This window comes from Rhyacophila brunnea, unplaced genomic scaffold, assembly GCF_057557595.1.
Source record: "Rhyacophila brunnea isolate RB1 unplaced genomic scaffold, BYU_Rbru_1.0 scaffold_12, whole genome shotgun sequence".
NCBI classification, from domain to species: Eukaryota; Metazoa; Arthropoda; class Insecta; order Trichoptera; family Rhyacophilidae; genus Rhyacophila; species Rhyacophila brunnea.
Genome location: NW_028232774.1, coordinates 24,116,526 through 24,142,326, shown reverse-complemented (window position 1 = coordinate 24,142,326; position 25,801 = coordinate 24,116,526). Strand labels below are relative to the sequence as shown.

The window sequence follows — 25,801 nt, the reverse complement described above, 5'->3', positions numbered from 1 at the left end:
TTTCGTACTTTTAATCTAGTTCATCTAGATAGTATATGAAAATGAGTAGGTATTTAGTAATTACTTAAGTACTTCACCTTGTCACGCTATAGTGTCAGGACATAGGGTAAGCACAAGGTCACATCACTTCCCTCTACCCATCGCCACGTCTCACGCATCACGCCATGTGAGTCTTGCATCGTTAGTACCTACCTACTTACCCATATTTACAAACTTTTTTTGATTCCCTCACATTTATAGAATAATTGGAAAACGATGTCAGTTTTCTTTTTCGAGCGTTCATCCACATTTTATCTGTAAGCGAAATTCGTAACATATGATTCAATAATATCTCTGTGTCACGCATTTTCCATGTGGTGCAACAATAGTGTAGGCATCAAATTAACTTTCACGGACATAGAAACACTTAATACTTCGCATAGAGACCAGAAATAAACAAGAAACGAAACCATGGCTACAAGAAAACATCCATTGTTCAAAAAATACTGCCTTACGTCAATGCAGTTAAAATAAACAATGTGGGGTTTCCCGATACGGAATGTCGAAATAGTGATTGTTTTTAAATTGTTGTAAACATTGTGTTTGGATTAAAATTGTTTTCTGTATGATTTTAAAACGGATTTGGTATATAAACTGGATTTATGACGATTTAAAGTTCTTGTAAGATTTGAGGTTATTGAAAAATGACGTTTGATATCCGGAAATGCGACAAAATGGCGGCGTGAATTTTCTGTGGAATTTTCTTTAATGATGACGTGTACGATATTAATTACCATAAATCAAAATATAATATAGTTTAACGTAAAAGGTTTGTTACTGATATAATGTAGTCAATTATTTTAATGCTAACAATGTAGTCTTTAAAATTATCAAAGAATATTCTAGAAAATTACAAATCATTCTTTAATAATTTATGTTTTGTAGGTCCTTGGTTTTCCTTTTTGATAATATTACATTAATAATTAAACATTCTTTGACAACCTGGATGCAGCTGAAAGCTGCGTGGTCTTGGGGAGTGGTAGGTAGTTTATTATTAAATTGACAGATAACTTCGTGTAGGTAAAAATATTATTTGCGAATGTGGCATATTATTTGCATTCCTTTGTGGAAATTGTAAATTGTTTTTACAAACAAAGTTTACTTGAAACTGTATTCAATACCTACCGATGTATGGCTGTTATTCAAAATGCATTTCAGAATAATATGTACATAACTGTTCTACATTAATTCGACTATAAAATATAGATTAATTTTACGGATAGGGTAGATGACAAACCTGTAAAGTACCATTGTTTTTTTTTTTTTTTTTTTTTTAATATTTTTTACTATTCTTGGTGTTTTATTATTAATAGGGTAAATGACCAAGTTGTTGGACAATCTAATGCAAACAATTAATTATAAAGAAAAGTGAGATGAAAACGATTGTCGGAGAATCGGCCGCGGCTAGTGGTGATGGCATCGACATTAGAAGATAGTGTGAAGTGCGATGGGATGCAAGTTCTGCAGGGTGAAGCAGGAAGTGCAGGCGGATGGATCAGTGCTCGACCGCGTCATCAGCCAGGCCTCCAACGAAGACCAGTGCCTGCTCTACAAGCTGGCCAATTACAAGAAAGGTACCTAACGTTAAGAGGCGTTAACATTAAATGTATAACATACTATCTAATACTTTCCTATCACCTAGCAGCTATCTAGTCGAGATATCCGTAATGTGGTCAATGTGGATGAGTGGATCCATGACGAACTTAAAATTTTGCTAAAGGTGGGAGTGAGTGGGAGCAATATCTTTATAAACACAATTCTTCGTTCGCTCCATAATCCGATGTGGATCTTGGCCGCCTCTCAAAGATGTCTCTTTTACGAAAAATAGACGTTAGCCCCACTTCAATCTATTAGGTCTATGCCCTGGGTCCAAACACTTCATAAGCGAACAGTTCCTCGCCCATAGCATTATTAGAACCTATTACAGAATAACCTTTTTTTATCTTTGAAAACACGTTTTGTTTTCTAAATATAGCAACTGCCATTAGATTAACAATAAATCAACTTCGTTAAAAGTACTTACTTCTGTTGTGTGTTGTATATAAATCTTTCGTCTTATAATTATTGAGGCTGTTGGTTTCAAAGTCGGTAACCTCGATATTTCGCCATTTTGAGATAACCGCGAAAAATCATCAAGCACATTAAATTTAGGACTGCAAATAGAATACATATTTTCTTTTTGTAAACAACTAGAAAAAGCCAATGCCGAATTGATAAATAAAAAATCATGTTTAAATAAAATAGTTGTACAATATTAAAAAATGGCGGCTGATGAATATAAACGACTTTTCAATCAACTTTTTTTAAATTTTATTTAACTAACAAACAGGAATGGATTTTATATTTTATGAATATACATACATAATTATATTATAATATGGTGGAGAACTACTTACAGAATCAGAATCAAGAAACGTATAAGAAAAAAGTAAAAATTGAGGTTAGGTACCGACTTTAAAACGACTAGGGTCAATTATTTTTGTTTCATTAATAATAATTTCAGGTGGCGAATTAATCGAGGCATACAACGTCGGTGGACAGGCTGAGGTGGAAAAGCTGATCAGAGAACAATTCGGAGTGCTGATGTACGCCGAAGGGAAAGGGCAGATCATCAACAGGGCCGAATACCTTCGATGGAAATTCAGAGATCAGAAACACGTAAATTAATTCATTATTCAAGGATTTTAGTAACTCCTGATATCAACAGGTAATTCGAAAGTGAATGCGAATATGCGACACCACTTTTTTTAGTCTACTATAGTTTATGTAGGTAATGTTTTTTTTATATTTTTACCTTAATTCAAAATAGAAATCGTCTTTTACAGAAATCTTTTTTCTTCGAAGTGAAATTGAATGCCTAATTATTACATCAATCACTTTATTGTCTCTTATGTATGAAAGTGAGAAGACTCCGTTGGCTATAGTATGTCTCAATGATGGAAGACACATAATCGTCTTAAAGCCCTATGTTCTATAGAAAGGAGGAAAGAATGGTCGGGAGACTTAAGCTTAAGTGGTTGGACTTTGTAGAAAGATAGACAGCAATCTTGAAGCCCAAGCGGTGAAGGGAATTTACGGTGGACAGAAAGAAGTGAAGACATTTCCTGAATGCAACCAAGATCCATATTTTTGCACAGCCGGTGGTGATAATCCACCGCTCGAAATAGAAAATTTTACGAACCGGAGCGCTCGATAATTTTCCTAAAATATTAACATAGTTATCTAATTTTGTGTATATTTTATAAAAATAATTTATATAAGCTTTTGTGTTATATGGCCTGTCTAGCTCAGATTGTTAATTTTTTTTTCTACGAGACAGATCGATAATTTTTCCAATTTCATGAACCGGAACGCACTCCGGTGCGCTCTGGTCCATTTCGAGCTCTGTGATAATCATTATTTCATTATATTTATTCTTATTATCTGTAGAAAAACAAAATGTGCTTTTTAAAAATTGTTGGTGAAATATAAAAAAAACTTCTAATATTTTCTAATGTAGAATTTTGATACACATCCGTTTTTATTCTAGAATGAAATGTGAAGTTTTACATCTTATAAGAAGTTAAAGGTTTAATGATTCAATTTTTGATGACAGGTAGTACTGCCAATTGAAGCCTCCCTCTCGAGATACGATCCTTTGGCGAGGTGGCAAGACCACGCAGCTTGTTGGCAGATGCGTCACCGTGGAGCCCTTGGAGAGTCTCTTCTTCATGTCCTCATTATCTGTGACACCAGGACACACACTCGGCTCGCGAGAACGCTACTGAAGTGCTTCCCCAAACTGGCGTTGGACGTTGTAGAGGGAGAAGAATATTTGGGTTAGTTGTTTCATTGAAAAACTATAATATTAAATTGCACATAAAGGCATATAAACCAATGTATTTTTATGCTTGGCAATTTATTTTTTTATATTCATATTTGGGTGTTTTGCAGGTGCCAGTTCCCTTCATTTGGCGATCGCTTACAGCAACAATGAATTGGTGCAGGACCTAGTTGAAGCAGGCGCAAACGTCAGCCAGCGAGCGATAGGTAACATTTCTCCATCTTTGATTGAGCGTAGAATTTTTTCAGAGATCTTTGGCCTCAAGCGCGACGTTGCTACAATCATGACCTATATAAACTCTTTAATGAGCTTGGCATCATAAAAAATTTCAAAATCCAGCTCCTACGATCGGGTCAGCACCAATAAAGCCCCTCAAATAAGACTTATATGCGCTGGGAGGAATCGACTGGAAGTGAACGGAGAAGTCATCTTGAAGTAGCTAAGGTCCACTTGTGGTCTAACAGCAGACAACAAGAAGTCAACCTAGTTGACCCATCTTCACCTTTTTTTTATATTTACAGTTCTATCTCTCCATTTTAGATTCGGACTCACAATTAAAATAATATTTTTCAAGGTAAACATTCTTTACCACGGTTATGCAAAAAATGGCCTAAATGGGAAGATACATACTTGGATTTATAGAGGTATATTCTTCAAATAAATAAAACATTTTTCTGGCTATTCCCAGGAAGTTTCTTCCTGCCGCGTGACCAACAGCGACCTAATCCCGCCCGGCACACGGACTATGAGGGTCTGGCTTACCTTGGAGAGTACCCTCTAGCGTGGGCGGCTTGCTGCGCTAATGAGTCTGTTTATAACTTACTCTTGGACTCAGGGGCCGACCCTGACCTGCAAGACTCTTTTGGGAATATGATCTTACATATGGTTGTCGTCTGCGATAAGCTGGTAAAACATTACTAATTCAAATATTCTTATGATATGTTATTCTAGTAACTCTTATAAAAAACGCCGGATTGACGCACACAAAATCCAAACATAAATGTGTTTATTGAACACATAATTCATGATGTAAATAAAGTCTCCACTGAATTCATCATTTTAATAATTGGATAAGATGCAATCTGAACTGGCCCATTCAAAGATTTCAGCGTTGTTCAATCGTATATTGCACCGTACAAAGAGACAAAAAGAGTAATGTCCGGCAATCCAATGATACTGATACACGTCTAAAACACAAACTATGACCCCTCCAAACTCCAAACCAACCCGCCCTGCACCACATTCGGTCTTAATCGAGCGTATCACGAGGCCCTACGTTTGATGTGAAGCATCAGCAGTTTTTTGAGCAATAATGTCTTAAGAGCAGATACCCAAAACTGATGTCAACATGCTCTCAAGTGAGCTTTGACTGAGTTGACTTCAGTTAATAAAAAGTGCCATGGGAGAGAAAGACACGGAGAACTAACAAGAATATGAATTTAATTATAAATATAATACATGTCTACAGGCACTGACTGGATATTTATAGAAATGGAACGGCCGGGCAGAGGCGCGAGCTGCTAAATCCAATCATTGTCTATCCTCATTTCATGCTTACGAAGTCGTTGGCATGGGCGCCGGCAGCGTGGTGCAAACGCCGCCCTTGATTCTTAAAATTTTTAGATAATTACTGTATATTATATAAATATAACAATATTATTTATTGGAGAAATTCTACACATACAATCAAAACATAAACTTAAACAAAATATTATAAACTGCGACGCCTATGCGAAATATCCAACATTTGGTGGAATAAGAGTTTTCTTACATGCACCACCTTACACAAAATCCTGGCGCCGCCCATGCGTTGGCTATCACTAGTTTATAATAAAAGCATGCAGCATAACTTCATAAAGCTACTTGCCTACTGGGTTGTTAGGGCACAGAGAATCAACGTAACCTCAACTTAATCTTTATGACTCAACCTCAACCTAAATATTGTGCTGGTCTTATGCTCTGTTTGCTGAGAGTGCTTTACTAATTCAGCCACCTGCACTCTACCTAATAATGATGATATTACCTAATAGTCATGCAACTGAACCGTTTTTAAAACCTCATTAATATTGATTACCGGTTTTTTTGTGGTTTGCATCAAGATACATACCAATAATAGGTACTTTCCTTAATTCCTTGCCGGCATCTAGGTCTCCGTATGTTTCTGAATTATGTATATTTAAAAAAAATGTTATACAATGCCATTTGAATTTCAGGATATGTTTGGTTATGCCCTTCGACATCCAAAGCTTCCAGCCAGTAATGGAAAAGTAAACAATGAAGGTCTCACTCCGCTGACATTGGCGTGCAAGCTGGGTCGAGCCGAAGTGTTTAAGGAAATGTTGGAGCTTTCCGCCAAAGAGTTTTGGCGATATTCTAATATCACCTGTTCGGCATATCCATTGAACGCTTTGGACACACTCTTGCCAGATGGAAGGACAAGTATGTATGATGTAATGTTTTTATAAATTGCGTTGTAATGATGAGTTTTGAAATTCTTTTGGTTGGGATAATAAGAAGTCTATCAAAAAAGAATCCAACCTAGAAAACTCACTGAGAAAATTACGGTTACTCATTTGTCGCGTTGAAATCCTAATGCCATTCAAAATAGTTTCTTTTGGATTGCACACACTTCACCCAGGTTCCTCTATTATTGTTTTCATTTCTGGAATGCCTCTTCGGGAATGGAGTATCGTAATCCCACATGTCTTGTCATATCTCAAATCGGGTCTCTTTCAGTGGCACAATCCGGCACTCCTTTACAAAGTTGGTATATTTGACGTAAGAACACTTTGTTAACGGATCTACAATGACCATTTCACCAGTTCGGTACAATTTCTGCTATACTGGTCTTATAGTTTGACATGACCGTAGACAAAGGGAGGAATAATTGTAGGGGATAATTGATAATAAGGAACAAGATATTGTAGAAGTCATAATAATATGCAGTGTTGCCAGCGTTACATCACACTGGCAAGAATACACTATAGATGAATGTAATTTTCCCTGTTGGAGTGATTCCCTGACACTTGACAGTCCTTCATGATAGAAAGCGGCAATTTTACACGGCCCAAACCAACAGAAAGTTAGCGTTACAATATATTAAATATTTCTATTAAAACTTCAGTTATGAAGGAACCAAAAGACTTGACCTTGTAATGATTTAATTAATCCCATCTTATTCAACAATTTGGTAGATTGGAACTCTGCGCTATTCATAATCCTTAACGGAACCAAAGAGGAGCATTTGGACATGTTGGACGGAGGAATTATTCAGAGGTTGCTGGAGGAGAAATGGAAAACCTTTGCAAGGGTGAGATATCACATATAACATGATTATACATAATCTTCTAAAAGTCTCAGAAACAAAAAAAATGGATTTGAACACACACCTTTCAATTGCACAAGTGCTTGGATACTGAACCAAGTGTCTTTTTGCAGATTTCATTCAGTCTACATCAGACATACAGTCTGATGTATAAAATTATCATTGACAAAATGGCTACTATTTTTGTAATTCAAATCTTTGTACATAACATTATAAAATTTGATTCATAAACGACGTCATCAGAATTGCTCCGAATTTTTGTTGTGGTGGTCCTTGGACATTTTATTATTTTTAATTTGAATTATTTTTTAGTCAAGAATGCATATACCTATACAACGAAGAATGTGGCATTATTTTTAATAAAAATACAAAACTTATGAAAGCCTCAGAAATTTTATAGATAGATCCTAGAAAACATCTTGAACCAATCGATATGGTTAAATTAATTAAACCTAATTTACACTGTTTTTTAGGAAGTAATTGACTATTCTATTAATTGACAGAATCAATTCCTGAAGCGGCTTCTAATCCTCTTTATTCATCTGGTCTTCCTATCACTGGCTGTATACCTTCGACCGGACGATCAGATGGCACCATTGCTCGGTCCACCCGAAGACTTCAAAGACATTGCCCGCTACATCTGTGAAGTAGGGACTCTGGCCGGAGTCTTGAGCTATGTCATATTTCAGCAAGGAGACGAGGTCAAGAATCAGGGTCTGGCAGCATTCATGAAACAACTGGTGAGGGGTTGAAAGAATCGTTTAGCATTATGTAATAACGAAATGAAAGCAAATCATGTTATTATTACCAATATCTTTTTTCCTACATCACTCTATTGCATTAAGGCTATACTTCAGTTGAGGCATGGTCTAAAAAGATCGTGGCTAGGTGATGCGCGGATTGTGCAAATGACGCGTGCCGATCGAAATATAATTTGTCATAAAAATCCAACATGCGTCCATTTAAGGGGGGACATGCTCGTCGAAGGTCAAAATTGAGTTTTTATTGTATTTTCAAACCATGATCCTGGACACTCCTTAAACGTTGTAGATAATCTATTTATATAATTTTGAAGCCTTATTATCCTTTATAGTTATTTTAAACATTTGATGACTGTATAAAGTATTTTTGTTACATAAAATAGTATTCTTTTAAACCTCTCGCTCTAATGTTTTAGAATATAGTCATATTTCGGTACATAACTGTGCAGTGGTGTTAAGATTTTTTACATTTATTAATTTTTAAACGCATTTATAAAACCATTAGCATAATTTATTACGAGATAATTTTTGTAAAATATTCACGATAAAAAATTATATTGATAATCTCTGTGATCCCAAATTTGACAAGAATTAGGCATTTTATTATTAAAAAAATCGGCAAGATTAACATATTTGAAGATGATTCTAAAGGTATTTATTATAAGCTATGTCCTTGACCATTCAAGTGTGATAAACATCTTATGAATAATGATTGCTTTATAATAATTATTGACCTAAGAATAAGGTAGTGTTTTTTTGAAATACGCTATTTTTTTTGTCATTCCCCAGTAGTTAAGCTACAACATACGGCCGTAGCCATAAATTGACAAACTATAATTGAAGTAGGGAGTAAAATGATATTAACGCGCGTGTTTGAACATGTACCGTTTAAAAAAAAATAAAAAAAAATTCGGTTAGGTACATGTTCAAACACGCGCGTCAATATCATTTTACTCCCTACTTCAATTATAGTTTGTCAATTTATGGCTACGGCCGTATGTTGTAGCTTAACCACTGGGGAATGACAAAAGAAATGGCGTATTTCAAAAAAACACTACCTTATTCTTAGGTCATTAATTATTATAAAGCAATCATTATTCATAAGATGTTTATCACACTTGAATGGTCAAGGACATAGCTTATAATAAATACCTTTAGAATCATCTTCAAATGTGTTAATCTTGCCGATTTTTTTAATAATAAAATGCCTAATTCTTGTCAAATTTGGGATCACAGAGATTATCAATATAATTTTTTATCGTGAATATTTTACAAAAATTATCTCGCAATAAATTATGCTAATGGTTTTATAAATGCGTTTAAAAATTAATAAATGTAAAAAATTTTAACACCACTGCACAGTTATGTACCGAAATATGACTATATTCTAAAACATTAGAGCGAGAGGTTTAAAAGAATACTATTTTATGTAACAAAAATACTTTATGCAGTCATCAAATGTTTAAAATAACTATAAAGGATAATAAGGCTTCAAAATTATATAAATAGATTATCTACAACGTTTAAGGAGTGTCCAGGATCATGGTTTGAAAATACAATAAAAACTCAATTTTGACCTTCGACGAGCATGTCCCCCCTTAATGTTATGTTTATTGTTATCTTACTAATAATAATAGTATATTCATTGACTTGTTTTCTTTTTTAAGTACATACGTAAAGTTTTTAGTCGTCTTTACACGATTTAAGAATATTTTCATCCGACGCCATGACAAAACAAATCGACGTGCGGACACCTCTACTGTCTTTCTCCGATTGGCGACTATTGAGAAATTTCGTCGCACCTACTGTTGAAAATTATTTGCCGTTTCACTGAAGTACGCTCTTTATAAGTTGGACGGTGCAAACAATCATATTTTATTATTCTCTGTATGATTGTATTTAATCTTTTATAATATCATTTCTTGGTATAAATACCTTTATAGTTTTAACTCGGTAATTCCCAAAGTAGAGGCAATAACCCTTGGGGACATTCAAATACAAGGGGTGCTAGGGAACTCAATTGGACAAAAAAATGCAAATCGATATCTCAGATTTTCGCCACCTATATGATTCATCATGTGTTTTGATGTTAAGAGGTTTTTTGATTATGAAATGATTTTAAACAATCATCATATTTCAATGATTTGTCACCAGTACGTTTTGCTTGTACAAGAACAAAGATCGCATTTTAAATAGTTTCGACTCACTTTATCACCGGCCTTCTGCGCGCTCTGAAGCGGAGATGGCAGGCCGTGATAACGTCAAGGTCAAAGCGGGGGTGGGGGACAGAAACGCACGGGGTATTTGGTCAAGGCTGGTTTATTTCATCGTATTGCAGGGTAGTCGTTACAGATACGATACAGGTTATTGTCGTCGTTGGCGGTCGGTTGGTAATTGGCGGGCTGCAACGTGGTGTCGCGGCTGGGCTGCTGATTGATTGCTTGGCATCCGAGGCGAGTCAGTGCTTGCGGCGTGGCGATCTGCCGATGTCAGATGTGGTCTTTTTGGCGGGCTGTCCGGAATGCTGGCTTGGCTTCGCGTCCGAGGCGAGCGAAGGCGAGAAGAGATTTTGCGGTCGATGCTGTTGGTTCAGCGGTTGATGTAAGAGAGGGCTTTTTGCGCGCGTTCAACTGACAGGCGGCGTCATGTTCATCCGTCGGTCGGGAACCTCTCTGTTTTACCGACGGATTGACTAGTGGCGGCGCGAGCGGCCGTTTTTGATAGACCGCATCTGTTTTGGCGGGAGTTTGACGAATTTGAATTTCAAGGAGACGGGTTCCGCTCGGCCGAGGGTTGCGATCACCGCGAAGAGTGGACGTAGGCTGTGGTATTTTGGGAAATATGATGGTTCGGTCCGCCCTTTGAGGTAGTTTCCTGTGGGAGACTTTCATCTGGTATCAACTTTATAGGGGGCAGATACTGATGAAATATAAGCTCAAAAATGCGGCTGTATTCCTAAAAAGCTTGAAAGTTTTGGAAATTCGGAATTGTAGGTGGTTATAATAATATTGGTTTTATATCTTTTTCTAGTCAAACGCTCCAGCCAAGGCCATATTCTTGGTGTCGAATCTACTCCTGTTGGCATGCATACCGTTTAGATTGATCGGAGACAAGAGTTCTGAAGAAGCCATTTTGGTATTTGCTGTTCCAGGATCGTGGTTTCTTCTAATGTTCTTCGCTGGGTAACTATTATACATACATCTTTTTAAATTAACATAATAAAATAAAAATACTGTGGTTAATTTATTTAAATCAAGGAAACTCAAAATCTTATTACTAAAAAACATTTAAAACCTTAACAACTCATTTTTCTACAATGTATCCTAAAAACCAAACGTTTACTCTTTAAACACAAAAATGTTGTTTACCACAAATATTGAATTGTGGACGTGTTGGTATTCCGTAATAGATACCTCTGATATAAATTGCTTCTGTTAGAACTTGTGCCATGTATTCAACAATTTAAATTCATTATGTTTTCTGTTTCAGAGCTGTTCGTCTGACCGGTCCGTTCGTCACAATGATTTACAGCATGATAACTGGTGACATGTTGACGTTTGGAATCATTTATATGATTGTTCTGTTTGGTTTCTCACAATCCTTTTTCTTCCTCTACAAGGGTAAGCAAACCAGTCGTTACCTATTCTTTTTTTATCTGTATGACGTTGATCCTAATCCCTTTTGATTATTTTGATATTTTTTCTAATGATTTGTAGATAACTGTATTGTTGTGTCTTGTTATTGAATGATGAGTTCATTTTAATTCATATTCTTGTTCACAATTAATAGGTTTCCCTGGTGTCAAAGGTTCCCTTTTCAACAGCTACCCAAGCACTTGGATGGCACTTTTCCAAATCACCCTTGGAGATTACAGTGTAAGCCTACTTTATACATTGAAGTTTTAATACCAACCTTATTACAAATAAATATTTTTTCAAGTTGATATTGTTTTCGTCTACCATTCGTTTATTTAGGGGCAGATATTGTTATATAGTATAACCTGTTATAGTATAACATTATATATGCATTTCAATCGAAATCGCATTTGCTTTACTTGTAAATGAGAGTACATACCTAACGTAATAATATACTATTTTTTGGCTATACTGAAAAAGTTCCTTTTTTTGAATAACCAAAGATTACTACATCTTGAGTGTAAAAAATCTTACACAGAAAAGTTTGAATGCCGAACCGAAGCAAATATTTCTTAATACATAAATTTTGATAACTTAGGATGTTTTCAAATCCCGTCAACAGATGGCCTTTATATTTGGTGAAATCATTACTAAATTTCATGGAGGGCCTAAGTTACCAAAAAAATATTGTGTCCTTGTTATAGCGAATATTTTTAAAATTAAATATCTGGTATTATGGAAACAAGATTTAGAATATAAAGCCTCTTATGTGATGGATAAGTGGTGACTTGTCCACTTATATAATTCGTGGGGTTATTGCCAAAAGTTGGTAAGTTTCGTTCATGTTATGAAGTAATTGCAATTTGATATGCTCTCTAAAACAGACATAATGCTAATTTTTTTGTACTTAAGTGAATGTTCTATATATCGGATGACCGTGATTTTTTTTTCTAGTATACATTTATATACAGACAATCCGTTAACTCTGAATACCTAAATTATTGATTTACCAAATTTTGGAAACAACCCCACGATATAGACGTGGATTGCAAGTTCGAATACCTCATCTGTCAAATTCACATGATGTTTCACAATGTGTGTTAGGATCCATAGTATTGACCTAATAGGTAAATTTCTTAAATACAAATCTATTAAACCTCTTTGGGATTTTTGCCAGAATCCACATAGGCTGACAACTATTAATAGTATTTTGTGATGCAGTAATTTTGAACCTTTTCCACATACTTAGATGATAAAAATTAACAAACAATGATATTGTTCATTTTTCAGTACACCGACTTGAGTTTCACAACGTATCCAAATTTGAGTAAATCGGTGTTTGCTCTGTTCATGGTGTTTGTACCGATCTTACTACTGAACATGTTGATCGCTATGATGGGAAACACATATGCGCACGTCATCGAACAATCTGAGAAGGAATGGATGAAACAGGTATAACAGAAGAGATTCCACCACTATAACAAAAGAAATCTTCTGAACTTTTTGTCTTACAACATTTTTAGTGCGATCAAATTGATAGCAAATGGTAAAATTAGTATTTTCTGCCATCTTGCTTATTCAATTAATTTATTTACATGTCAATTGAGTGAAAAAATTTCAAGTGTATGACGTTCCTAAGGAAAAATATGTAACAATATCATGAAAATAGGGTGATTTTAAAGAAATATGAATACAGAATTCAATAAGTACCAATAATTACATCGAGTAGTCTAAGTACACTCTATTTTAAGGATTCAAACATTTTACACCTAAACCGAATCTCACGCAAATGGAAGATATAATATTTGAAACAATTTACTTAAACACAATTATTGACACACACCAATGGCAGGTTAGTTCTGCATCTCAGGAAAATAAACAACTGATGCTGTCGATTTCTTATTTAATTAGTTAACATGCGGATTAACATTAGCAATAATAGCAGAGTTCTCATACCACATAAAAGCTGCAAAAATGTCATTTGTAAAAAATATTAAAGCCTTCTGTTGTCGTCTTGGTTTGTTTACTTACTTAATGTATACTTACTTGTGATTCTCTCAAATTATTTAATCTAAATAAGAATGGTTCATTGTGTAATAAAGTTATCGACAAATGAATTTGCAATGCGGAATGATTTGCAGATTTAATCATTAGCATTTGTACCTCATCTTCTTTTCAGTTACATCTCCATAGAAGAAGGTTCTTCGTTATCGAAGTACTATGTTAGTTCTCCCATTTAAAAAACCAATGATATGGCGACATTTTACTAATTCTCTCTCCATTCAAACATCACAGAAATGTTTCCACATATCTACTATTGTCGGTAATGCTTCGTGTTTTGACTTCCAGTGGGCTAAGATTGTGGTAACTTTAGAGAGGGCTGTGGCTCAATCGGATGCCCATCATTATCTTCAAGAATACTCCATAGGCCTTGGACCGTCAGACGATCCGAGATACGAACAGCGCGGCGTGATGGTCATCAAATCTAAATCAAAAACAAGAGCGAAGCAACGGAAGGGTGCAGTTACAAACTGGAAGGTACCCAGTAGATTTATTTTTGTCACAAACTATTATAATTTTATTTCCTTTGCAGATAAATAATTATAGCAAACTAAAAGAATAGCAATACACACATCGTCGCTATAGGATTTGTTTCCCGAATAGACCAAATGTCAATTTTACAGGAGACGAAAAACAAATTTCATTGTCGTATATTTTAATATCAGTAGATGTATCAATCATTCTTTCTATACTGTATGATTGCAACATTATCTAAGAATAGATTCCAAGAATAATATACTGGTATAAATCATTAAATGCACAGAAAATGCGTTTTATTTACAAGTACTCACTGTGGATATTCGGGAAATTTTTAGCGCTCTCTCAGAATAATGGATATTCGGGACAAAACATGGACGTTCGGGATTTAAGACCGTAGCGTATTGCTGCACGGCCCACAGATTACTGAGTGGTCAAAAAGTACGCGCCTCAAATGTTATATTTATTTACACGATAATTGTTAATAATTACCTCTATTATTTAAATACTTAATGATCGTAATTACCCAAGTTCGTATGTAATAATAACATGTGGCAATCGGTCTTTCGGTTTTTTTTCGGATTAAGTAATAAAATAGTTTTTAAGTAAATAACTATTTTTTTATTGAACGAATAATTCACAAGATTTAAGAATGTACCATTCTAATAATTGAACATACTTACATAATTTTTTAAAATCACTTCTGAGAAAATATATTAGGTACAAGGTATCTACTACTTCAATTACTAACTGACGTCACGATCATTTCTCCAATATTTTATGATGGTACTTACTCGTACTTGCTAATAATTTTATATTAATACTTTTTCAAAAAAAAAAAAAAAAATCTATTTATATATATCTTTATATTATTATATCTATATATTTCTCTAATTGACAATTAAACTTATTACAAACCACCAAATAAATATTATATATTTTTTATTGTAAGGAATAACAACACAAAATTATAACATGTATAAATTAATTACCATTGGCTGCTAATATTAGGTAGGTACCAATATCCTAAGTTTATAAGATCCACCAAATAAATAGTTACTAATATACATATTAAATTAAATGACCTATCAGCGCATTCAAAAATAAATAATAGCATCGCCTTTATTTTCATAGAAATACCTAGATTAAAAGTAAAATAAAGACAAACAATGTTTGATTAATAATAATTTGAAATAATAATTATTTTTTACGTCATAGTAGTTGCCGGGTCATACTGTAGAATTCATATAACCGTTGGGATTTTGTGTCATTTATCAAAACAAAATGCAGTTATTTAGGTTAAAATACTCACTTCCACAACTCTACTGTAAGTTAAGGGCGAACTGGTGATGTATCAGCTATGAATGATCTCTTCAAATTTGACGAATTCACTATTAAAATAATAGTAACGTTAAAAACAATATTAATAAGACGAAATTTGAAAGAAGTCTCCAGACGGCCGAAAAATATGAAAGTGGACGTGATTGTTTTAGAGCTAGACAGCGTGAATGTGGGAGCGAGATGCACGGCGTGAGCGCGGTTTGATTGGCTAAAGTCATATTCGGGAAATAAGCACGCAGCCAGAGATATATTTCGACCGAAATTAACTTGGATATTCAGGTACGAATAGTTGGACATTCGGGAGGACACCACGGAGTAATTGTAACTTAACATGGCGTATTCGGGTTTTTTAAAAAAATATCTCTGTTCCTAGATAAAAATATATTGTTTTTATAAATGATTTCGGTAGAGTGCGATAAAAGAAATTGAACTGCATTAAAATGTCGATTTCGACAAAAATGGATATTCGGGAAACAAATCCTATAGCGACGACATGTCTCTTCAAATCGTGTTCTTCCTTCAAACAGTACCTAATGTATTACATTTATATTAAGTTATATAAGTACCTACATTGTAAGTTAAAAGAATTATGCATCAATTTGTTCAAACTTAGCGGTATAGCGGCTAGATGAAAATTTCAGATAGCCTCAATCTAGATGTTATACCTAAGCTTAGAATTAAGTACCTTTCTATATAATTACTATGTGCTTAGTGTATGCAGATCTATAAGCTTGGTATTTATTTTTTATTTTTTTATACTTCTTTTAGGACTTATCTTGGGACTCTTGTTCAGTGGTTTTTGCAAAATTCCATATAGCATAATATGGAGTTACCTATATATTATTTTTATAAAGACACTTTAGAATCCTTGTTGTTTCTCCGAAGTAAAATATTATTTATTTTCCAATAGACCAATAATTTTTTCATACTTTCTTTTATCATTGGTTCTATAAAGTGATGTGGACATTCGATACTTCACGAAAAACTAGATGTTAGTCACTTACTCAACGGATTAGGTCGACGCTCTGTGTTCAAACACACATCAAAAAAATTTCCCAGAACCGGAATTGGTATTGACTTCATAAGTGATCACGTTACTGCTCGGGTATAACAGACGCATTTTAATGGTTGTTAATTCTACAATATTTGAACTATTTTTGTTGACAGCTGTTTTGGGCATAAACCCATCTTCGGAACTTTAACATAATAAGACCTTTTTCATTCACTGTAGTGGTTAGGTTAGGTTAGTTTTAGATTACGACAGGTATATATATATATGACTTAATTCTATTTCAGCGTGTGGGAAAGGTGACAATAAACGAACTTCGAAAAAGAGGAATAACTGGGGAAGACTTACGTAGGATTATGTGGGGACGAGCTTCCATCTCCACACCAACTAAAATACCCATAAAGTAAGTAGATAACGTTCATATTTTGGATGATATCAATAACAAATTCAACGATGAATCTCCCATGCTCAAATCATAAAATGACATAATCCCTGCCAACCATCCGGCGCAGTGATTTATGTCATTTTCATCCAACTCTTTAACTACGATCGCCTGCAAAACAGACAATAATAAAACGAATAATTAACTTTTTTATAAGGTTTCTATATTGAATCCATATGGTTGATATTAACTCCACACATTCAAAGAACATTATTGTTACTTTGTTGTATTATAATTTCTATTATAATATTTATTTTAAGTAAAACTAAGAATAGTTAGCTATCGAAATCAATGCTAGTTGTCAGTTACCAGGCAAGATGGGCAAATGGCTTACTTCTAGTTTATGATGCATATTTTATGGCCGGCAGAGTTCTGAAAACAGTCAATTATTTTCATACATTTATACAGTACGCCCACCCATTGCCTTTTGCCTCCTAGATTACATTCTAATTTTGAAAAAAGAAGGCGTTAAGTCTTAAATTGCTACTTTTCAGGACAGCCAAAGAAGATTAACTTTTAGACCATTCTGTATGGGAAATCCGATGTTTCTGTATGGAATTAAGTAATTCAGAGGTGTTGATTTGACTTATCCTTTTTCTCATTTGTGCATATATTATTGTGTTCATTTGCCATTTTTAACTCATTCTTCGATTTTTAAGACTTATCGCCCTCTTTTAAAATATATCGGTAGGTTCAAAAGTAATATAATTTTAATTTTGTAATCGAAATTTGCTTATTTTATCAAATATGTTGAGATTTCACTAGGTACTTCGCATGTTAAATTTTGAGTATTCTTAGTGATAAGTCAAATGTATCTACATAAATATCTTTAATACAAAATGATAGCTATTTATAAGAAAATTGGAATATATTCACTCATTTGTCATTTATATTCGATTCACTTCTTTGCAGACCAACCTCAGACCCCACCCTTCAACCAGATGGTCCCAACATAGCCAACGGTTTCGGAGAAGCCCTCTCTTCTGCTCTGGACGTGATGGCGTTCACCCATGACGTAGATTTGGCTAGCGCAAATGGCATCAACCTGCAGAGCAACATAATAAAAGTGCCGCCCCCCGTTCCGGCCAACCAAATAAATAACATCTCCGGAAAAGTGAACGTTAATGTTGGCAACATCGGGCCGGTACCAAAGGTTGGGAATGAATTGATAGTTCCAGCTGCGGGTGGAGGGCTTTTTGCTCCTCCCAAAACGCCTGTGGATACAGGTTAGATTTGACTATTACTCAAGTTCTCTTTTGTGCAGCGATTCTGAAACATTAAATTTTAGTTTTCGTACATGTGAAAAATGATTATAATTATTGAAGATACTCGTTAAAAGGTCTGTTAACATAATCTACTCTATGGAAAATTTTCAGGTGGATGCCTAGTAGGCATGTTAAGCCAGCTGTCTGATAATCAGCAGCCCGGGGCCATCGTGACTCCTCAGGTGATCTCTGCTTTACCTCCGACGACTCTCCAGCCGTCTCTGAATCCGGCTCCACCGACCAAAATTCATTCGATCACCACTCCCATTGTCACTTCCATGATTGGTATCGGCCTCCAGCAAATGGCGAAGCAGATCATAAAGGTGTACAGCGATCCGCTGCGGGAGATAATTCATCTGTCGGATTCCAAGGAATCTTCAGAATTTGAGGACAAGATCAAGTCTCTGGCTGTTGAGGCGGCTAATTTGTATCATGTGGAAGAGGTTATGCCTATTATGAAGGTATTTAAAATGGTTTTATTTATTTTAATTGCCCATTCTAGCTAAATGAACTATTTGACTATGAAGTTACAAGTGTTCTCAGTAACTAATGGAATAAGGAAATTGAACTACTAGATGTGACTGGTTGGAAAACTAATGGTTCACAATACACTGGCAATACTCACATAGTGAAACAGCAGATAGAAAAATTGTCAACTGTCACATGAAAATTCAGAAGCTTCCAAATTTTTTTGATTCATGCATGCAATCTTGCAACTGCAGGATAATACATGTTTACACACGTACATTTTCTTGTATGGCCGCGATAATACGTACTGTCAGCAGTAAATTCATGCACGTGTAAACGGGGTATAACAACGACCACAAAATGAGATTGTTCTTGAATATCTTTATGAAACTATAATAGACCTTAATTTCGTTTGGTATTACTGCAATATGTATGTAGAGTCTGTCTTCTATAAGCCGGCGTGCGGTTTCTCCCCGCTGCAGCATTCAGCACTGCATTCCCTCTCGTTCCCTCTCATTGAAAACTGGCAACAGTCGAATGCGATGACACAATGCTTTATGTGTGACGTGAACGCCAGCTTATAGAATACAGACTTTAGTAATATGCTTATACGTACATAATCTTTTATTGCACATTTATATATTATCTATATAAATTCTACTCAAATTACAATATTATTGTTACAATCTTATTGCATGTGAACTTAAACCATCTAAACAATAAAGTTTATAATATCTTCTAGCCTGCATCGAGAGCGGGCGTGGCTGGTGTGAGTGTGACCGGTTGTCTCACAAATCTGTTCGGCGTAGAGACTCCAGCAGGACCAAAAGTTGACTGGAGCGCTGGGGAGAAGAGGCAGAAGAAGATGAAGGTCATGGAACCCAGTGATAGTGACGGCCTTGGAGGTAAGAGATACTATCACCAGAACAGCACAGGGAAACCAGACTAAAAACTTATTTTTTTCTCTACATGATATGATCCCTTAGGACCAAAGACACATTATCTTATTTCTCTCTACTTTACAGGAGACGTCAAACACAAGTAAATTAGTCAGTGGTGAAGAGTAGAGGTAGGCTGTGGAGATCCGCCATAAATAGTGCGCACCAAACTTTGTCAGTTGTACTTACATATTTGTTTTCATTGAACTAAGAATGCAAATTGCAGATGGTGTTAATTAATTTTTTAAATTCAATTGAACCGTGCCTAACCAAACCATAATATATAAAACATATTCTAGGATATAATATCTGATATTATGGATGATTTAATGGAATAATTTTGTAATAATTTTATCCATTATGATTTGGTTTATTTCAATTTTAACAACTAACCGACAAGATCTGTAATTTGTATTCTTAGTTCAATGAAAACAAATAAGTATGTCTGACAAAGTTTAGTGTGCACTATTTATGTTGAATCTCCACCCTTCGCCAGATAGCCAAATACACTGAACCATCATTATTTACAATGCATAATTATGTCAGTTTATAATAACAAAATGTCAAAACAGATTGAAGATGGCTATGAAAAAGCATTTTTAACCGCCATCTTTTAATGTGGCAACAGAAAAAATACAAATTTTTCTATAGCTACCAAATTAAAACCACACTAAAAACATTGAAGAATCACCATTGATGTAGGTAATAAAAACTGGACTTCCTCCAGTTATAGTCCAATTTGTTTGTTCAGGACAAATCTTTAGCACCGGATTAACAAAATGTATTCAATTTAACATTGCAGAAGCACCGCTACTCGGTAGATCAGCCCGCACTAAGCGAGCTCGTTCAGCCAGCAAAAGAAATCAAGACGTAGCCGCTCTGAATATACCGCCCATCAAATCGAATAGCTCTTCCATGGGGAGGCGTGGCGCGAGAATGCTTCTGGTAGCTGAGAGCAGTTCTTCGGATGCCGCTGTTGACGGGGCAGACAATCCAGCCTTCAGGGAGAGTCCAGAAAATCAAGAGAACGGGATGGACTTTGCCGATGCGCGGATTGAACAGATTCAGAACTCTATGATGAATATTTACAAGTGAGTTTAGATCAGAGGTTTGAAATTTTGTCACTGCCACGTTGTACCAACATTTGTAATTGCCTTACACAAAAGATGAAAATCTTCGATGTCAAAAACGATGAATGTGTAAAACCTAGACCATAATTATTTCCCATTTTTGCTTCACTTTCTTCCATATAGGGTCCATCTCTACAAAAGAATGTTTCCTTCAACATCTTTGTTATGTGTATCCATATTTTGTAATTCTGAGATTTCATAATTGAAATACATAATATATACTTGAAACAAAACAATTTATTTGGTTCGAAGATAGGTCTCCCTAAAACTGTATTTTTAATGTGTATTCAGGAATCCCACCGTACCGGAGAGTGCCAACTTTGACATGACACAAGTGTCTCACGGACAGGCCCTCAAAGATATGCGGCCACTCATCATCGAAAACGCCATCAACAAATCACAAATGGACATCATCGCTGAAAAGGCTGTGATATTTAAAGGCAAGTCTATAATAATTTATATTATTAACTGCACAAATCATAATATATTATATTAGTTTATTTTTGGCTTTAGTAGTATAATTTATGTGGTCTCTACTACATAAGATTTAATATCTGTGACTGTGGTCTTCTTTTCAAATTGTGTAGGATTCAGAAAAAATGTCCAAAATTTCATCTCGTTCCAAAAGACATATTTGAGGTGATTTTAGGTTGACGAGTTGGTTGTCAAGTATAACCTGACTTCCAATTAAATATAATGAAATCTGTCGTTATCATTGTGTAATTTATTTTGTCCATTTGTTTCTTTTTACACTTTATGGATTATGGCCACTAAAGCCAGGTTTCAAAAAACGATACTATGCCCAAAGTGAAAAAAACCTATAGAGATGTAGCCTATATGTATGAAAATGAAGCAAAAAAAGGACCACCAGTACACTGATTGTGATAGATATGAGTGATTTGCAGAGAACTTCACACTACTGCTAAAGCCGCGTTGACACGGTCCAAGTACACTTGGATCGAGTGCCGTCGATCGTACTTGGACCGTGTCAACGTGGCTTAAGACATTTATTTATTTGTCAATTTGCAGGGCATATAAAAAGACAATCTGTCACGATGAGTAGATAAGTAGCTAATAATACTACATATCATTATTATTTAGTTGTGTAAAATCGTTTATGACTGCAGTCGAGTAAGTAAAAATAGACAGCCATTGCATGTGTCTGAAAATCGGAATACCAACTGAGCAATGTTAATATAATATGTGGTGAACTTAATTTTGCTTCATGCGTTTGCTAAATAGTTTCAAATGTCACGACAGAAATAACATAAGGCTCTTTCTATTTATAGCCCAAATTCCTAACTATCAATAATTTTTGTGATTTATTATTTATTTATTACCGTTTGATAAAACTTAAAAACCAAAATAAATAAAAACTTTCATCACAAATGACGCTTTACCTCAGGGGTGTAGAAATTACTATTTTTTAGTTTAGTTAATACTGCACAGTATTTTATGTAGGCACTTCACTCTCAATGTAATGATTAGACTGTAAAGAGGCAATGTTGTATTTAACAGGTGAGGGGTCCGGGATTGAAGTGGAAAGCGGAAATAATGAACAGGGCGTAAGATTTGAAGAAGGAACCAAGTACACAAAAGACAGGAGGAAAGTCGAAAAGAGAAAGACCCGCCCAAGACCTAGGACGGCAAGAGCCAATAGGTAAAGTTTATTTTTAATTACTTACCCCAGTATATCATTATATACGCATCAGTGGTGTGCGATCTATAGATGCTGTAGAATGTAGATGATCTGCATCCCCAGAAATAATCAATTACTATGTAATAATATTATAATGTGTATGTACTATATGATAGTATGGTCAATTTACTTAACTTTACCTCTAAAGGTTCTATATTATAAATATTAAGTACTTATTAAAAATATATCATAGCTACCAGGCGGCAGTACAACACCCCATATTACTTCATCGACTACCCACCAAGATTGGATTAGTTACAAAACCCTAAGAAGTAATATGTAGCAAATAGTAGGTTATTATATTTTATGTATTTTTAACAGCATACAGCATCCTTATAAGAAAAGGTCACCGGACACTATTGATACATAATAATATATAATATGTAAGTACATATTTTGGTTGTAGTACCTCCTTGTGAGGTATAAATCATTTAAAACAATGCACAATTCAACCGGGTAATTAAAACTTATCTGGACATCCCTTGCTATAATTGTGCAAAATGGTGAAGAGTTTTTGAGAGTGAGAGTATGTGAATCCTGTCTATTAACTCACCACTAATTTTAATCAGGTAAATTCAGCGTAGGTATGGCAATTTTAAACAAAATAGAATAAGAGAGAACTTAACAATAATATAAGCTCAAAAATGATAACATAACAAATATTTTGTACAATCTCTCAGGGTTGCTCCGATGCTTACAACTGAGGATGAAAAACGTCCAAGCAAGCGCGGAAAATCGGCCCATCACAACGGAAATGCTAAGCATCCAGATCGAAAGCCACCTGAAGAACCTAAATCCCCACCGGATCCTTTGGAGAACTGGTCCACAGCTGGCATAGCGTCTATGAACTCTCTTTTATCCTGGGAACATGAATCAGATGGATATTGAATTTAATATTAATTGTTTTTGTATAAATTTAAATGTAAATATAACATAAAAACTATCATATTTAACAAAATTACAACATTATTGAGAAATGTCAGTTGATGACAGGAGTGAAAGCTTTAATGGAGACTAATCAAACAGCTGATACCTGTAGTGATATATTGACAGAGAGCTAATCTAACCTACCCATGGGCGACTATAGTCAGGCCAGGCCACTAAATAATTGCGAGTTACATAGTGCTAGTTATTGATTATCTTCGAATACTATGCGGTAACCTCTTCACAATAAATGAAGATTATTAATTCAATATTTCGTTCAAATTAATTATTGTTTTAACGTTTCACAACACTCGTCATTTTCCAGACAGTTTACGATATTGCATTCGAGTCGGCCATGTAACGCACCGTAATCATATAAAGTGGACAAGATATGTGGATTTATGATAATATTATTTAGATTGCAGTCGCAGTGTGACGGGTGCTTGTGATCAAGATTTCTCGTCTGGATATCATCTGGGTATTTCTTGATATTGACAAAAATACTTTTTGGACCATAAAACTTCTTAATGTTAATAATAAGTTTTTTATGACTATGTTTACCGCAAATAAAAGCGATTACTTTTTAAGTTATTTGTTAATAGTGTATGGATAGTTGGTCATTGCATAAGTGTTGGTTCAACCAGTCATAGCGAAGTAATGATGGCTGTGGGAATTAGTAATAATGCATGCTACATGAATGCAGCACTGATTTTTATATGATTCAATATCTGCAAGTGATTTAACATTGCAGATTCATTTTAGCATAACACTTTCATGCTCAGAGATTCATTTGGCATGGCCACACTGATGTCAAAATGTCTTGCACAAGTGTTGCAAACCTAAAAGAAGTTGCTTTGACAATGAAATTGTCCGTCTTTGGTAGGCATTCAACATTTTCCATCAACCACACTACAAAACTTTTTATAATTGCCATTCAAGTGTCATAATGCAAAAAATTCAGAGGAATCCCTCTAACTACATTCAAAATCTTTGGTTCGTCTACTACTTGAGCCCGAGTAATGGTAACATATTAGTGCCTACTCTTTTATTTAGCACTATTGCTTACAACGAAACAATTATTAACGTTTGCCATTGTTACACAATATCCACTAGCTATGTAATTTTATATATATTATTATAGTGCCTGTACACGTGCATGGATTTACTGGCAGCAATAGTGCGTATTTTAAACTATTGTGACAATAACTGTTTACGCGTAAAAGTACTGACTGTCTCTCCAATTTCATTCTTCAAGAGTAAGCGAAACGCGATGTTGTCATTTTATGGTAATATTTGACAGGTAGTGAAAATCAGAAAACCTCAAAATTAGTTTAGTTCGTTTTTTTGCCGGCAGGTTCGCCAATATCGTTCTACTGCGCAGGTGCAGATTGAAAAAATCCGTACTGTTGCATGACAATTCAGAAGCTTCCAAACATTTTTGATTCATGCATGCAAGCTTGCAACTGCAGGATAATACATGTTTACCCATACATTTTCTTGTTATGGCCGCGATAATGCTTACTGTCAATAGTAAATCCATACAGGTGTAAACTGGGTATTAAACTAAATTAATTGATTTAATAAGTTATATAAATAATTAAAATAATAAGTATGTTTGTATTGATTAAATTATTTTTTATTCAAAATTTAAGTATGTAGTGCATATGCTACATTGAAAATACATAACCAGAAAATACTTCAGAAACATACGTATATGCTGACTTGATGTCGATGCATGCTGAGTAAAAAATTTTGTCCATGTGTAGTGTGGGGAAAAATCATAATGAAATAAATTTATAAATACTTAATACAGTAATACCCCGAAGTTAGCCGATAGGTGGGTCCGATGAAAAGCGCTCAAGACGAATTCGCATAAGTCAGGGTACAACTTTGCATATAAATTTTGTTTAATTGGGACCAAGGACTAACAAAAACACTAATTTAGAAGAACAATATTTAATAAAATTGGAGTTCTTTGTATGTCATAAAGATGTACAAAATATTAAAAAAATAAATGAGTTTCTTTTATTTTGTTAACTGTCAATTCATGGTGGAACTGCATTGTATTGTTGTTTTTATTTAATAAAACGCAATTTTTTGTAGTACTTATTCCACTTTTAATCAAGAGATTAGGACCGGTTTCGTCCGCCTCAGAGGGACATTTTCAACTGAATACATTTTTTTAAAACGATATTTATCAAACAAAATCCAAAGCAATAGAAATAATATAACAATAGGTACATAAATAATTATCCGTCCAATAATACCTTCCAAGCATTGTGTTTTTGTTCTTAAAGTGTTAGTGAGTAACAATTTTAAATAAATTAAAATCATTAATTTACAATAATTGAAACCTAAACAAATTTTAAACTCTTGTCAAAAACAGTATTCATCGATCATTCTTTATATCGTCGCCTAAATGCGCGGAACTTGTAACTCCACTTTTGGCCTAAAATGAGTTAAG

At 34.6% G+C, this 25,801-nt stretch overlaps 1 protein-coding gene across 1 annotated transcript; it reads left to right on the top strand.

Moving 5' to 3' along the window:
• The first annotated feature begins 1,486 nt into the window (after positions 1 to 1,486).
• Positions 1,487 to 23,301, top strand: iav (transient receptor potential cation channel subfamily V iav). Its single transcript, XM_085940165.1, has 21 exons — positions 1,487 to 1,613; positions 2,543 to 2,697; positions 3,635 to 3,857; positions 3,973 to 4,068; positions 4,551 to 4,768; positions 6,076 to 6,301; positions 7,057 to 7,172; positions 7,691 to 7,927; positions 10,979 to 11,130; positions 11,438 to 11,568; positions 11,738 to 11,823; positions 12,874 to 13,035; positions 13,933 to 14,121; positions 16,759 to 16,874; positions 17,826 to 18,139; positions 18,290 to 18,639; positions 19,389 to 19,551; positions 20,387 to 20,675; positions 21,006 to 21,154; positions 22,233 to 22,374; positions 23,094 to 23,301. Exons 1-21 carry the CDS (start codon positions 1,487 to 1,489, stop codon positions 23,299 to 23,301), a joined length of 3,849 nt encoding a protein of 1,282 aa, XP_085796291.1.
• The last annotated feature ends 2,500 nt before the right edge of the window (positions 23,302 to 25,801 follow it).

Coding starts and splice junctions, on each gene's coding strand:
- iav (XM_085940165.1), top strand. CDS start 1,487: ATGGGATGCAAGTTCTGCAGGGTGAAGCAGGAAGTGCAGGCGGATGGA. Junction 4,769..6,075: donor TTGTCGTCTGCGATAAGCTG/GTAAAACATTAC, acceptor TTTGAATTTCAG/GATATGTTTGGTTATGCCCT. Junction 7,173..7,690: donor AATGGAAAACCTTTGCAAGG/GTGAGATATCAC, acceptor ATTAATTGACAG/AATCAATTCCTGAAGCGGCT.